The sequence below is a fragment of the Leiobunum rupestre genome, chromosome 9 (assembly GCF_980474605.1).
Source record: "Leiobunum rupestre chromosome 9, qqLeiRupe1.1.hap1, whole genome shotgun sequence".
NCBI classification, from domain to species: Eukaryota; Metazoa; Arthropoda; class Arachnida; order Opiliones; family Sclerosomatidae; genus Leiobunum; species Leiobunum rupestre.
Genome location: NC_143392.1, coordinates 8,357,812 through 8,374,870, shown reverse-complemented (window position 1 = coordinate 8,374,870; position 17,059 = coordinate 8,357,812). Strand labels below are relative to the sequence as shown.

Sequence of the window (17,059 nt, the reverse complement as noted above, 5' to 3'; positions counted from 1 at the left end):
TTTTCCGCAAAATAGTGTCACCCTTATTTGTTACTTTTGGCCTTACGACGTTTTCCGCAAAATAGTGTCACCCTTATTTGTTATTTTTGGCCTTACGACGTTTTCCGCAAAATAGTGTCACCCTATTTGTTACTTTTGGCCTTACGACGTTTTCCGCAAAATAGTGTCACCCTTATTTGTTACTTTTGGCCATACGAAGTTTTCCGCAAAATAGTGTCACCCTTATTTGTTACTTTTGGCCTTACGACGTTTTCCGCAAAGTAGTGTCACACTTATTTGTTACTTTTGGTCATACGTTGAAACTGTCACGCTTATATTGTAGTACATGTAAATGAAACCAATAAAAAGAAATTCATATAGGATAGTGTGTAAAACCTGTTCTAAGCGGAACGATCTCCTAGTTATTGGAACGAATCTATTCTATTGTGTAGTTTACAAGTCTTCCTCCAGAGGTCGAAAGAGCATTCGTTCTTATTTGAACGAAATAAAATATCTTGAACACACCGTTCTCTGTTACATACGTTTAGAACGCTTTCGTTCATTTTTGAACAGACTGTTCTAAGTTGAACGTCTTCTGAACGAATTTTTTTAACAGTATACTGCCTAGAACTATACATCGCATTAAAACCCTACGGTTAGGTAACCCCAACTTATTACTCAGAGCTCTGGTTCGCTAAACTCGAATAAACTGAACTTGCATCGTCTTATTAGGCGACTATGAGCTGATACAGCGGTATAGAGATTAATTAGTCTTACGTAGTTTCTTAAACGTATCGAAACGATAACTACGACGATGATAGGACCCAGCGCACTTTGTGATAATATTAGGCACCTTAGCGGAACGAATCCGTGCTTCTCTTTGCGGGTTGGTTTGACTCGTGATCTCTGTAGTTCCTAGACTGCGATGACTCGTAGCGAATGCGGCATAGGATCAGGTGGCTTTACGGTATGTTGGCGCTGAAGTCGCAAACACACGTCCGTACTAATTAACCGACACACGTTAATACGTATTTGGGAACGCGGTCCATAACTGTTTTCAACCGTTCTTTAATTATAGTTTATAAAGAAAATAACTTTTGGATCAGCACTGCTAACTGAGTAGACCTGCATGTTACTCGATCAGGAACGAATCTGTAAAAAATTTAAAAGTGATTCCAAAAGGAGTTTTTTCTCAAAAATATTAGAAGAAAATGAATATATTCCAATTCAACCTGTTAAAACTCGAAACAATTTAGCTTATTATGATGAGACATCTGATAACGATAGAATAAATTTACCTATCAAGATGTTCGACATTCTACAATGTAATGATTCAACAATAGAAATCATTGAAAATGCAATGTCAAAAGTGCCTTCACACTTAAAAATAACATTAGATGCAACTCACGCACTCGAACGTCAAACAACAGACCAGTCTAACTGCGATATGTGGATAACCGAAAAACTTCCTCGCTTAACTACATCGAAGTTTGTCCAACTTTTCAAACGGAAAAAGGAAGTAACAATGGCATTTGTCCAAACTTTGGTTACTGGAACTGATTTATCCAAAAATAAATATATACAAGAAGGAAGCGATAACTCGGAAGTATGAAGTGAAAATAGTTCCGTGAAAACCTGACGCGTGGGCCTGTGTGTAAACCCATCGTTACCGATGCTGGAAACGTCACCAGATAGGTTGGTGTACGAGAAGTTGACTGGAGTACACTCTGTTTAAAAAGTCTTCGACAGGTGAAATTTTTGCCCTCTTTTTAATTCTGCTAGAAAACTATAATAGATAGATCGACGAAACCAATTGCAACTATTATTTATTTTAAAATATCTTTCGTTTTTTATCGGTTTCGTCTGCCAAAAATTAATAGTTTAGGCGATCCAACAACATTTATTTAAATAAAGGCTGGTTTAAAATTGTGTTAACAATTATTATAAACAATTTATAACGCATATAGGTTTTTAAAAGCTTTAGCGTATAAAAAAGGATATTCTTAAAACCACTTGCCAAGTTGTCCTAGAAATTTCGATTTTTTAAACCGGCCTTTAAATAATTATATTTTCAATGTTGTTGAATCGCTGTCAAAGCTGCGTTATTAATAATCGCTGGATGCATTTTAGGTGTTTCCTAGTTTCAACGAAATTTTATAAACGCGATAACTTCTCAACCGTTGGTTGTAGAGGGATAATTTTTCCACTTTCTAAATTTGAATCAAACATTCTGAATTCAAAAACGCGCGAGTCAGTGCCGTAGAACCAATATTTAAAAAGTTGTCAAAAATGAGTTTTGAATTCAGAATGGTTGATTCAAATTTAGAAAGAAATATAGGGCCAACTTGGTTTAACTGGACTTCGGTGGTGTGATTTAGTTGTAGACTGTGGAGATGGGTTCCCATTTACTGAACGAATAGAGCTTAACGCAGATCTTTTTAATAATAGCATGCTCCCAAAGATAGTAAAATTTTATTCAGAGTTCATAGTCTCTTATTTAAAGGGTCAGGAAAAGAATAAATCCCTACCAGAAAATGCAGAAATGAAAAATCTAAAAAAAAACCAAGTCCAAGACCTCATGTGAAATACTATTTTTAAAATGTTAAAATTACCCCATTCCTATTTTAGTATTTTTTAAAAGTGCCATGAGACAAAGTAAGAAAACCATTTTTAAGTATTATATTGTAAAAAACTAGTTCCAAGACCTTAAAAATAAAAAAATAATTAATTAAAAAAATTATCCCAACACAAAACTAGATTACCCTTTTAAACATTGCTATAAGGCAAAGTGAGAAAAGTGTTTTAAAGTACTAAATGTAAAAAACACTAGTCTTAAGACATAGTGACATTTTAAAAACCCTTAAAGTAAAAAAACCTATTCCATAGATTTTATGTAGTTGGCATTTAAATAAAAACAAATCCACAAGAAAGTGACATTTCTGTTTTTACTGTTATAAATAAATAAGTGTTACCATTTTTTAATGCATTTTACAAAAAAACTAGTCCCGAGACATTGTTCGATTACAATTCGTTATGTATGAAATAACAAGTTGGCAAGCCAAAATATACCTCTTAACTGTATCCGTGGTTCTGCGGTAGAACGCTCACCTGTCGTTCAAGAGGGCTCGGGTTCGAATCTCGGCCGATTAAAATAATTATACTACACACAATGACAAAAAGAGGGCACTTTTGGAAAAACCTTTTCCCTGATTCTAAGAAACTGGGTACGCAGTGATTACGCTTTGCCCCGAAAATGCGAACGCGTTCACAGGCCTGACAGACAGACCCACCGACAGACAGACAGACACGGTGGTTGTATAACCCCTCCTAGGGTACAAAGTCCCCTCGGAGAGGTAAAAAGAAATATTCTTAATATACCATATTTTACTACCTGAGAACCAATATTAAGCAGGTTGAGATGCGTAACTTTTGAAATAAAAATAATTGAGTATTTTTACATTTGGCTGTTTTTACCTCTCCGAGGGGACAAAGTCCCCTAGGAGGGGTTATACAACGACCGTGTCTGTCTGTGGGTGGGTCTGTGGGTGGGTCTGTGGGTGGGTCTGTGGGTGGGTCTGTGGGTGGGTCTGTGGGTGGGTCTGTGGGTAGGTCTGTGGGTGTGTCTGTCTGTCAGGACTGCGAACGCGTTCGCATTTTCGGTGCAAAGTGTAATCACTGCGTACGCAGTTTCTCAAAGGGTTGGCAAAACCACCGTGTGACGGTGAGCGTTAACGGATGCATTTGCGGTTTGGTTTGGATGGTGTTTTTTCGCTCACCGTCGTGACGGTTTGGTGTATTACGGTTTTTGTAATGTTTATGCGTAGGTTGTGAGTGTTGAATTTGTTGTGTTTGTGTTCTGATGGATGTGCATGTTGAGTCTGTTGTGTTTATATGGGCGTTTTCTCTCCAACTTCTTCTTAATGACTTTGGGACGGACCGAGTGCTGAGTGTAATGCTACCTCTCAACGTCCAATGGCAGGGTTTCCACCAGTTGTACACGGTATTCGTCTTAGTATCAATTTGCGATCGCATCGGGCGGGATTTGAACCCGAGACCTCCTGATTGACAGGCGGACGTTCTACCACAGAACCACCGACACTTGTTACGCCTTTTTGAAAATTAGACCTTCAGCTTTATCGGAAGCGTATTTAATAGAGTACGAAATTTTGGTTTAATTGAAATAGAATTGAAATTGAAATTATTGCATCGAAGAAATTCTACTTTAGCGTTTCTCTATTGATTAAAAATAAATGCGCCACCCAGGTTTCGAACCCAGACCATTCGGCTTGGCAGTCGAGCGCTCTACCACAGAACCACCGATAGCTCCTTAGATTCACTGAAATTAAGACAGGCATCGTAAGCATAATAGGTAATAAAGTCTTTTTTTATTAATGAATTTATGAAGGCCTAATCTGGTATTTTTTAAAGGTTAAATCTTGTTTTAGCGCAGTCAGCCGAGATTAGAGGGTTAAAGGGTAGACCCTGTGGGTGGTCCACTTTTTTAACGACCTATATATAGTTCTGTTAATTCAAAGGAGATAATTTAACGTTAATTGCTTTAAGAGCTGGCGGTTCGTCAAGTGGCTCTCTGTGCTTTGTTGATGGTAAGGTTTTTGCTTCTTGTAAATACATTTGGTGTGGATATTTGGATATCTACGATTTCTAACGCAGTCAATGATTTCTTGGGTGTGCGAGTCATTATATGATATTGGAAATTGGACGGCATTGGTCTTTTTCATGTGGTATGCGTCACAACGTCAACAGGAAGTGAACGAGTCGTCCACTACCAGATATCTACGGTATCTTCATCAAGGGCGAGTGTTGAAATAAAATGAGCGTTAAAGATGCGGCAAGTATTTCGTAAGAGAGTAATTCCAAAAAGCCTCTGTAGATATTTCTTTCATTAAAATTTGCTTCGTATTATATTTAACTGATAAACTTGTTCTGTAAAAGGGTTTAATTCAATTGTGCATTGTTATAGTACGTCTAACTTACTGTTGTAACTACTTAACTTATGATATTCTGAATAAATTAAAATTGGTCGTTTCGTCTCAATTATTTTAATTATAATTAAAATTTTATACCGGGCGGGATAGAAATGGGTTAATATTTTTAACAAATAACTCTAAATTGCGGAGATATATCTTTAAGGGTTATCTCGATAAATTAATACCACTAGGGACAATTCTTCCGAGGAGAGGTATATTTTGGCTTGCCAACTTGTTTTACTTTAAAAAGATAAACCTGTAATTTTAAAACAGGATGGATCTCTGGTAATGCTTTTGTATTAAAAAAACTAACAATACTATACTACAAAATTATTATTATTATTACCAAATAATGGGTTATTTGTTTTTCGTTATTAACCTCTAATAATGGTTCATTGCAAAAGTTTATTAAAATAGCGCATATTCTCCATATCTTGTTGAGTTGGGCATTCATACTGTTTGTAAAAACCATATTTAACAGATGAAGTTTTTTCACACTCCTGATAACTCTTTCAACGTGAATTCGTACACTTGCAATATCTCTAGTTCGGTTTTCGTCTTCAAGAGAAAGTTGAGTTTTATCACCTAGGAATGGTGGTATGTTCAATCCTATGTTTTTTCTCTTTTAAAAGTTCTTCAACTGTAAACTCACGGTCTGCCATTATGCTATCGCATTCATCCATTAAATCTACAATATTACTCTGTGCAGTTATCTCCTTATCTGACATTCTACCAGGGACAAGGTTTGAGACAAAACGCACAAACCCATTGGGAGTAATACCAATTAGACCTTTAGCAGTACTGCGATGTTTGTAGGATGACCAGGTATCACTCTGTGTGGTATAATCGTGAGGAGTTTGAATAAACAATTATGTGCAATCTATGATCAACCTAGTAGAAGGGTACATCTTAAATTCGTCAGGCATGCTTTCGTCTAAAAGTTTTCGGGATGGCCATATTTTTAGTTGTGACAACCTTTTATCCAGAAGGTCAAACCAAGTTATGCATATATTCGACACTGTGGACACAGATACCTCAAAACGATAAGCAAGAGCTTCTTCTAGTAATCCCACTTTCAAGCAGCAAAGCACCAGAAATAGTTGATCTCTAAAACTTAGCGCAATTGGCCGACCTATATTTCTAGATTTCTTCCTGTCTGTCTTCCTTTGGTTACCACCAATACCACTGTAATACACCAATTTTGGAAAATCAGTCTCAATATATGGGTATAAATCCTGAAAATCTTCCTTAGTATTGAAGCCCGTATAAAAATGAAGCATAGAGGACGTTTTAACCAGTGCCGTATTTCCGCCTAGGCCAACCTAGGCCGTGGTCTAGGGGCCCATCCTTGGAAGGGCCCCCCAAGTGACCGTAATTACTGTATTCGAAGGCATAAATCTATAATATCAATCGTAATTTATATTGGAGAAATTCCCAGGTAGAATATTTTGTTTTAAAAATACAAAATTTTCTGCCTGGCAGTTTACGGACGCAGCCTTAAATCGCAATGTTGCATAATTATCGAATATTTAGTCGACGATTGTTAAGAGCTTTTATTTAGTAATATAACCGTAGAGCTCAGACTTCTACGCTGAATCAGGGAAATTCAGGCACAGCCCTGCTCCCCTGCTCCAGGGATAAGAGTAAATGCAGCGCGTGAAAAGGGGGCCCAGACTCCTTATCTGCCTATGGGCCCAGGATCTCTAAGTCCGGCCCTGGCTTTAACGTGCGTTAATGAAAATGTTTTCTCCTTCTCTAAGATGCAAATCTTCTGTCGTAAAGTTTTATTTTCATTTTCAATTCTAGGCAAATTTTCCTTCAGATTCGAGATTTTCAACTTTACAACTGTTAACTCCCTTTTATTAAGTGAAATTAACTCTTCAATTTTCTTTTCCATATCCCCCTTCTCCTACTTAAGCCTTAAGTTTTCTTCTGTTATTTTTCCAAGCGTACTAACCATACCAACTAGTATTTCAATAGTTTTCCGTTGATCAGATATTGTTTTAGAAAGTTCATCGTAATCTTGCTTTAAGCTATAGGTATGTTCTAAAAAATAGAGAACAATAAATAAATGATCGGGATCAACCTTCAGAAATAAAAATTTTACCGTTGGTTTTAATGTCTGACTTTTCCAATATGGTCTGATGAATCTTGCTGTTATCTTCTGCAGGAATATCAACGTTTCCTTTTTCTTGTCTTCATGCGGTATATTGACAAAGTTTGAAACATCACAAAAGTTTTCTTCTACTGGAGATTCCTTCGGATATATATTATAAATTATGGTAGAAGAAGCGGGGTATATCCTGCGCTTACTTTCTTCGTCCATTGCTATTAAAATGAAACCCGCACACCGCCTGATATTTGGAGCCAAGAATTCTACGTACCGGAGTACTTCACGGTCTCTTTTTAATTACATTTTCAACATCTCGCGTATTTTCTTTTATCACACTAATCCACTTTTGACGTAGAGTTTCATCTCGTGGGAAGGGACTAAAGGTAATATTAGGGTGGCTATACGTTGTAGATTTACAATTTGGGACACAACATCTCCGGCCAGCTTCTCTTCTCTTGTCAGAAGACATCTCAAAATATTCAGTTTTGATTTAGAAAATAGTGAAAGTACCTTAAATAGGCGTTCTAACATTTAGGACTTTTAATTAATATAGACAATTTCCTAATAAGTTTAACCAATGAAATATCAGTGCATGCATTCCGCCTCTTAATTTTAGCCTAGTTCTAGCGAGCAGACAATAGTTAGCAAACACGACCAAACTTAAAAGCTCACTGTTCACTACTGTAAAGCTTTAAGAGTTGGTAATGTAAAACTGCCAAGTCTAAAATAATTCGAAAGCTCTTATTTCTAGATCAGTCTGTATTTAGTATCTGGCAACACTTGAAACACAATCACGTGACCTCCCTGATTTTTTGTAAACACCTATTCTTTTCCAGAAAACATACGACTCTCAGGCCTGAATATTCATCCTTGAACAGCAAATAGTAGCACTTTCTTGCATGGATGGTGTTGGTGATGGTCCCCAAGATCTGAATGGATACGCTCTCCTGGCTTCGTAGCTTTCTCTGTTCGGGTGTCGAAACTCTGCCTCATTAATTTTCCATAGACACAGCCTTTGCATAATTTGTCGGTCATTGACTCGACAACCTCGTACCCAAGTCTCCTCAGCGTAGCTGCTACGTAACGCTTGTCTCGGTGACCCATGCGTTCGTGTCAGACTGGGATCTGTGGCGAGGCATGCCGCGTTCTCCGGCTGTTCGACTGTGACATTGCGACGGTACAGATTCTCGACCTTGCCGGGTAGACGCAAAACTTGTTTCCCCTTGTGCTTCTCATTTAAGCCGCAGGACGTTGCTGTAGTTCGGAACTCTTAAATCCTTGTTTCTCGTAACTGCGCCCTTCAAGGAAAAAACTTTACAGGTGAAACCTCTTATGTGCCAGACATTGTGAATAACTTCTCGCCGTCTTTGCTTCCTGACGCGATATAGTACGGCCAGGTCGCCTTCTCCATCCGCAGTCATCACAGCTCTATTTACAACTTAGATATTCGCTTACGTATCAAAATTTCGGAATCTTATGTACTTTGGTGATATGCTGCGTGGCCCCGGAGTCGAAATACGAAGCGTATTCCGACGTTGAGCGGGCCACCAAGTCATTTACCGCAAAGAGACCTCCACCGCTGATGCTGCTTCTGCCTTTACTGCTACATTATCCGCCATCTTCATGCTTCGATGCCTTATTTGGGTCCGGACAGTTTTTGGCGATATGACCATGCTTAGAGCAATTGAAGCATTTTGGACCGTTGCGTCGTCACTCTTGAAATCCCTTTGAATTCATCTGGTAAATAGTCCGGATGACTCTTCAGTAGCGTTGCCATCTCGGGTAGCACGGCCGATAAGCAGTCTCTCCAGTTCAGTGACCGTCTGCTTTTCATCGGGCAAGGTGTCCCACAGCATTCCAAACTCCCGAAACTCATCTTGGGGCAGCGACTTAAATATACAGGCTATGAGGATCGACTCATCGAAAGACACATCTCTTCCATCTTCGCCGTCGTAAGTATATCGGCCCACAACGCCTGCATGGACGATAGATACGAGGATCTTTTGTTGTACACCATTAGTTTCCGCAGTCTGTTTGACGATTTCTGCTCAAATATGTCGAACAATGTATCCCACAACTCCTTGGGCTCCTCACAGTTCGTGATCATGTTGCGGACCTTGTTGGACAGCGTTGACCAGATAAGTTTTCGGGCAACTTGAAACTTCTTCTTGCAGTTGGTGCTGTCAGTGCAACGCGTTCGCCAGTGACTATGTCAAAGACATCTCGGATCGTGAGAATGTCGACAACTTGCCGTTTCCAGCTTCTCCGGTTTTCAACGTCTCAATTTCATTACGCGAAAACCCTTCCATGGTGATCAGGATGCAAATCGTCAGGAGTGTGTCGTCACCAGGATACTGATCGTTAGGAACGGGCAGCTAGCAGCAACTAGGAACATTCATTGTTGTCTTCATAGTTGTAACATCAGTTGCGCAGTGGAAGCGTGCTGGGCCAATAACCTATTGAGGTTTTTAATCTTAATAACAAGCAGAGTGATGTAATGACACGAAACAATAAATAAAATATGAAAGTAATTTTTTTATAAAGACATGTTAAATGAATAATAATCAATAATAATCAGCTAGGCTAATAACTGGTAACGAAGTAAGCTATGACAAAGTGAAATGAACTGCCCACAGTTAAATGAGCTCCAGGCGAGTATATATACTTTACAATTAAAAACAAGGCAGATTCTTATCTTACATAACCTTGGAAAAAATATCGTGACGTTAATGGTTTTATTTTTATATAAACATAAAAAACTTTTATCGTAATCTTCAACAGTATTGCTTAAAGCTTTTTAAGTCTATGTTTATAAACCATTTCGTTCTCGATTTATATGAACGGCTTCTTTCCAAAAGTACCGACCAGCTTAGTAGAATTAAATAAAATCATTTAAATCGAACCTTTTCGGGCTTCGCTCTAGGTAGAAATACATAAAAATGTTTTGCAGCTGTTTAATTAATTGTTTTAAATTAAAATTGTTATGCTGAAAACCATAAATATTTGGTTTTATTACACGTTATATAAACGGATAGAATTATCTAGTTTGCACATTTATCCCATAAATAGGATCAAAATTTTAAAGATAACGGTTAGATAATGCAAACCTCCAGTCACTGCCGTTAAAGAAAGATTAGCTGCTAGCTAGTTCTCGGGAGTTGAAAGTATATTTTTAAAGCTCCTTAATGCGAAATTTTCACTTTTTTGTGGGAAGTAAATGAATAATATTTGAAGCTAACACCCTCCATAACGCTGGGGTTCTAAAAATGAGTAACGCGAGTTAGTTTCATCTTGAGGTTGTGATTACGAGCTGATTGCAGTAAAATGTGCGATGAAAACAATACATTACCACAGTTTTACTAAGCGCATATGAAAATGATGTAATGTAATGAATTTTGCGGGTTGAAAATAGTTTCGAAATAGTTATTATTATTAATAATAATTATTATCAATTGATAATCACTTTTCAATCGCGAACGTTCAGCGGAGGTTATTATATCCCCGGAAGGAAAGTTTCTCTCGGAATATCGAGTATGGGTGTCAATAAGCAGGCGGGCATGGTTGCGGCCCTGCTGCTGGTGATCGGTTTACTGAGCACGGAACTGAGCGCGAAAAGAATACAACCCGGAACTAAAACGGAGAAAAATGAGCTCGAAGAGTACCAACTCTCGTTGGAGGCAATCGAGGAGGCTAATAAAGACTTGCACCAAGTGGACCTTAAAAAATGGCTCGATGCCCCTCATAGGATGAAGCACGACGGCGAAAATGAAGAAGGTGAAGGAACAGATGAAAGTTTGTAACATTTAATGTTTGAATCGATCTTCACTCTTCTACTACTGCACCATAGAATATTTGACTCCGTACCATAGATTCTAATTCTGATAGCTTTCTAATTGGCTGCACGTGACCTCCGAAACAGTACCGGATTTACTAAAGATGGGGCCCTAGGCACTAACAAGGAGACATCCCGAAGTGTAACCCACCGAGTATGTTCAAACTCGGGGAGAGATAAGGGGGTTTGTATACCGATAGGGGGCCCCTGCGGGCGGGGGAAACGGGGGTGAAACAGGCCCCTGTAGGAGCCCCATTTTGCGGCAATATTTGGCAGGTCAATAGGTTAGGTCAAAAGGTTAGCTGATTTACGAGGTTAGATGATTTACGATGTTACCCTGGGTCAATAGGTTATCTGCCCCTATGGCGGTGTGGACAACGATGTTATGCAAAGAGCCGTGAAATAGGGGAAACGGGCCCCTGTAGGGGCCCCATTTTGCGTACATTTTCGGTAGGTCAAAAGGTCAATAGCTTGAGGCACCCCATTTTAGGGTCAAAAGGTTAGCTGATTTACGAGGTCAATAGGTTAGATGATTTACGATGTTAGATGATTTACGATGTTATCCTCATAAAACCCAGGTGTTAACCCATTTTAGGTCAATAGGTTAGATGATGTCGCTATGGCGGTGTGGACTGACACGATGTTATGCAAACAGCTATAAACCGTTAAATAGTTTCCGTCAAAACCCATCCGTCATAGTGAATGTCGGGCCTAGGGCACCTGTCTTTCGAGTTGGTAATAAATAGGGTTTTCGCCGACAAACAGGGCCCCTAAGGGTTGTAAAAGGGTAGCGTAAAATAGCGGGCGGTCATCGGTAAAAGTGTTTTGGAAAAAAAGAGCAGAGTGTATACAAATTATATGGTTTTATTTATATATTCAAAGTTACAGTACATTAAGCGGATGAAAAACGCTTAAAGATAAAACAATTTATTTTTAATATATTTAGGGTTTGTAGATACCATAGTAAACAAATTGTAAAAGTTAAAAACACAAAATATATTTTGTTTGGCCACTGTTTCTTTAAAATCTTCAATAATTTTAAATGCTGTTACGTAATTGGATGCGTAGCGTACAAGGGTATCATATCTTTCATGTTCATCCGATAGAAATAAATTGTTTGGTGCACATGGTTCTTTATACAATATTTCGTAAATTTTACGATAATTATCGTTTATAACGTAACCCATTAATTCAAAGAGTTTTTGGTTCACTTTAAGGAGTTGAATGTGCGAATTAATGAAATATTTGAGTCTGTCCAATTCTCGAGTTTCAGGCGCTTTGATTACGACCGACGCTTCGGATATCGTACTTTGCAAGGTTAATTCTTTTTGGTCAGACATGGCGGCGGTCACTCGCGCGTCTGATAACGGGAACGGTGATCGAAAGGGCAGCCTTTGGGGATCATTTATTTGTTCCCAGTGCCCGTATAAATCGTCCCAGGCGCGCGAAGACATTTCAAAGACCTGGTGTGTGATTTTATTGCATAGAGCTACAGATATATCGAGCTCAGACGTAAAACCCGTAGTAACGAAAAGCTCGGATGAAAGTGAATACCGAGGGTTAATGTTACGCTGAGTCGGATCAAATTTAGACATTTTAGTAGGCCCAGGAACGTTATCTACACAGCTTCGTTTAGACATGATGCTCGAGAAACGGTTTGTAGTGTACTGCCGATGGATGACGGGGGTGAATGCCTTATATATAGACCCCCCATTTGCGTTCATTTTCGGTAGGTCAATAGGGTCATATGATTTATCGATAGTTGGAGGATCTCCCCTTTAGCGTCCCTATTCGGTAGGGGTGGTGGAATCATCTGACATGATGTTATGCAAACAGCCAGTAGCTATAGACCCGAGTAATGGGCCTATTTACCCATAGGTCAATGGGTCCATCATTATTTCTCAACCACGTGTCAAAAACCTATCCGTCTTAGGGAATGTCCCCCCACGGCATCTGTCAAACACTTTTCTCCACGTGCGAGTGGTGTTATGTAATAAATCCATATAGTTCAATGGGTCGAGCCTTTTGTGTTTTCGCCGACAAACACTTTCCCCGTGCAACATTATTTTCAAACACTTTCACGATGCGTAAAGCTATCCGTCTTACGGAATATCGGCCCTAAGGGGTAAAGGGTAGCTAGAGAATGACCCTTACCCCCAGCGCGTAAAATAGACACAGCGGGTGTCCCCTCTCGCTAACTAAAAGTGTCGTTTTGGTAAAAAAGAGCCGAGTGTATTATAAAAACGGTTTATTTTTCTACGACATTCTATGATTTGTAGAGACCATGGCGAATAAATTGAAAAAGTGGCCCCCAACTTTTTACATCAGGTGTGGATTCTTAGCGCTAAAATGGTTATAACAAACGAGTGTTCCCACCAAAAATGTTTTTTTTGCGCGTAGAATTTTATGGAGGCTCATAAACTAGTAGCGGGAATAGAACCCCTTAACTATTTCAGTTTAAACTACGAGGGATTCTAATAGATTTTCTGTTTTTACATCCCAAATGACCCCTACGTAGGGGGGTGCCCCCCTCAAAGTGTGCATGGGGGGGGGGTCCTTTTGGGTATAAAAACCCAGGGATTTGGTCCCTAAGATATCACAACTCTGTTCTTTTTTTTGTATCCAACCAAGTCCACTAGAAATCCATCTCCGCTGTTCTCGGATGAGGACGTACCCCTGTAAGTTTTTATCAATTTGTATATTTTTAGCTTGGTGATCTATTCCAAAATTAAATGGTAACCCTGTATGCGTACCAATTTCAATATGCAAGATACTCGAGAATGGTAAAATAGTCTATATTTAAAGTTAAAATGCGAAAACTACATTTGTAGTGTTCAATTTAAAAGAAAATTACTTCAGCTTTTAAATAAGATTTTTTTTGTATCTACCCTATATCATTTACACATTATTTTTTTATTATAATTTAACAATCACTTTAAAAACTTAGCACGTCTGAATAGCTGTGTAGAGTACTATTAACAGATATAAATATTTCTGGGTTCAGTTAATGTGATGATTCGAGCGAAAAATTTGCATATGTTAAAGTTTATGGATTGAAGGAAACTTCAGTGTTTTCAGAGTGATAATTAAGGGAAGTTGCCTTACAATATAGTTCAAAATTATCTTTTTAAGTCTGTGTCCACCCATTGATTATGTTAGGAAGTGAAAAAATTTCATTTAGCAAGCTTTTCTTAAATTTCGGTATCCACCCTGTATCATTTAAAAGCTCAACCATTGTTTTTATCAAGTTAATTTTAAACATATCTTAAAACAAGCTTCCCTAAGTCTGACTAGCTTTGTAGGGTAATAATAAAATAGCTAAATATTTTTTGGGTTTAATAATTGTGCTTCTTAGTGAAAAGTTTGCATATATTACAGTATTAGGTTGGCTAATTATTTTTTTCACCTGCTACCATTCTCAACGGGTGAACATAGAATAACAAAGATAATTTTCCACTATATTTAAAGCCAACTTTCCTTACATTTCACTATGAAAACACTGAAGCTTCTTTCAATGCGATAACTTTATTACGCGCAATTTGTTCCACCCCAGAATTGCATTTATTGAATCGAAAAAAATATGTAACCCCCCTTAGAATTAACCCACACAGGTATTCAGAAGAGATGGTGTTCAATTTAAAAAAATTACGTTTTTTTTGGATCCACCCCTATATCAGTTATATAAAACCTGAAATTATTTATTTTTTTTGAATTCTAATTTAAACATCACTTTAAAAACCTTATGCAAGTCAGAATAGTTGTGTAGAGTACTAATAACGTAGATAAATATTTATTGGTTCAGTTATTTGTAGGGAAGCTTGTTTGAAGATAAGTTTAAAATTAATTTGGAAAAAAACTTGAGCTTTTTAAATATATGATACAGGGTGGATACCAAAATTTCAAAATAAAATTTAATAAAAAGCTTGCTAAATGAAATTTTTTCACTTCCTAACAAATTCAATAGGTGAACACAGACTTTAAAAGATAATTTTCAACTATAGTTAACGGTAACTTCCCTTAAATTTCACCTTGAAAACACTAAAGTTTCATGCAATCCAATAACTTTGACTTTTGAAGATTTTTCACTCAGAACCATCACATTAAATGTGATCCACTCTGTATCGTAAATTTAAAAGCTCAAGCAATTTTTTTTTCCAAATTCATTTTTAACTTAGCTTAAAACAAGCTTCCCTAAGTCTGACTAGCTCTGTAGGTTAATAATAAAATAGCTAAATATTTTTTGGATTCAATAATTTTGATTCTGAGTGAAATATTTGCATATATTACAGTATTAGTTGAAAAAATTTCATTTATGTCCATTTTAAATTTTTTTGTTGTATCGCATTATAATATTTTTTGGCTCGTTAAAGAAAAATAATTTTTGTAATATATCATCTTATAAATTTTTTTGTAAAAAAATAAATATTTTTATTATCTTATAGATCAGACTCGTTATTTCTCCTTGTTCGCATCATTTTTGTTTTTAGATTACGTAATTAATAGTTCATTGGGTCCATAATAACGTAGAAAATGTATTTGGGTTCAATTGACCTGATGAAAAATTTTCATAGGGTAAAGTTACTGGACTGATGGAAGCTTCAGTGCGAAGTCTTAATTACATGTTCTAAGTTTTTTTTAAAACAAGTTTATTTCTAGAAATGAAAAGGACATGTTTTATCGAGGCAAACTTTTTCCGTGTGAATGGAGAAATGATAATTAAAGAGTTAGCTATTTACGATGCGGAAACGGAGAAGCATTTCCCCTGGGGGGACGCGGTCTGGGGCTCGGATTTCTCGGGGGGCGCGGTCTGGGGGCGCGTCGCGGTTAATTTAAAAATCAAATGAAAACATAGATTTAAGTGTTTTGCGCGGTTAATTTGAATTTGAAACATGGATTTGAGTGTTTTGACGTCATAGAATATTCGTTGTTAAAGTAACGTAGATTGGAAATATTTTTAAACTTTATTTTAATATCATTGTAGTACTTAAATATGCTTGGCACTTGACCCTATATCACGAGTATTACTTAAAACGACTATACATCTTAACTCTACTTTTAACGCAACGAAATACAATTCCGATATTCAAATATTTAAAAAATACTTAGTGAAAAGAGACTTTAACCGTTTTTAAAATTCACAATATATTTATTTAAAAAATCGAACGTTTCGGAGGAACTGTTCCTCCTTCTTCATGGGATTTTTACAAGTCTGACAGTACGATGGTAAAACTTTGGGACGAAAAAATATTTATGCATACATATAGTGGAGGCCACTGTTCTTTAGCCGCGAGCGTTTTTTCTCAAAGGCGAGTCGACCCCGTCGAAGTGTTATATGGGCTCGATATCTTCGTTCGCGCTCGAGGCTACTATTGTCTGAATTGGTGGATTCTGCGAGAGGAGGAATTGGTTTGTTGTCTGTGTGAGAGGGTGAGGCCCATAAAAACATTTAAAAAGTGGAGAAAACGTGTATAAGTTAAAGGGACCATCGTCACGGTTTAAACATTGCGCAGATTTATTTTTTTAAATTTCGATGGATTCGCGTACATTAAAATTTGTTTTATATAATTTTGGGTCGAGCTAGTATATCTATTGAGTCCCACCTAGCATTATGGCCCCAAAATCACGAAGGTGTTCGTTAAGGGGAGAATTATTGTACGGGTTGTTTATATTTTTGGGGCTCTTTACGCCTTTGAAGAAATGGGCTACGGCTTTGCCCAATGTAATTATCACCACAAGCACGGGAGATTTTATAAATGATGGCCTTGTCGAGGAGGGTAGTTGGTTCTTTGTTATTACATAATAAAGCTGACAATTTGGGATGGTGGGAGATAAATAGGAACGAGACCTACTGATTTAAGATTTTTGGAGAGAAACCATGATAAAAGGGGATACATGCTGGGATGAAAGAAGGAGGAACAAGGGGAATCCAAAAATAGGACTCAGTTCAATTTAAATGCACTTTTTGAAAATTAATACTTTCATATGCTACACTGTGAAAAATTACTGTAGCTTCCTGTTAAATTCATGTTAAATTTTAACAGGTAAATTCCAGTACCAGCTTTTACCGTTAGAGTTACTAGATAGTTGCTGTACGCAACAGTTATAGTCCTGTTCGTCGATTAACCGTTATATTAACAGTAAATTTAA

The 17,059-nt window shown here is 37.5% G+C and overlaps 1 protein-coding gene across 1 annotated transcript in view; it reads left to right on the top strand.

Annotated features, from left to right (window-relative positions):
* Positions 1–10,613: 10,613 nt before the first annotated feature.
* LOC149926424 (uncharacterized) overlaps positions 10,614–17,059 on the top strand; it is a 52,217-nt gene continuing 45,771 nt past the window's right edge. The window contains exon 1 of the mRNA XM_090157697.1: positions 10,614–10,872. Coding sequence (XP_090013823.1) covers positions 10,614–10,872 — 259 coding nt within the window. The remainder of the gene's footprint in view (positions 10,873–17,059) is intronic.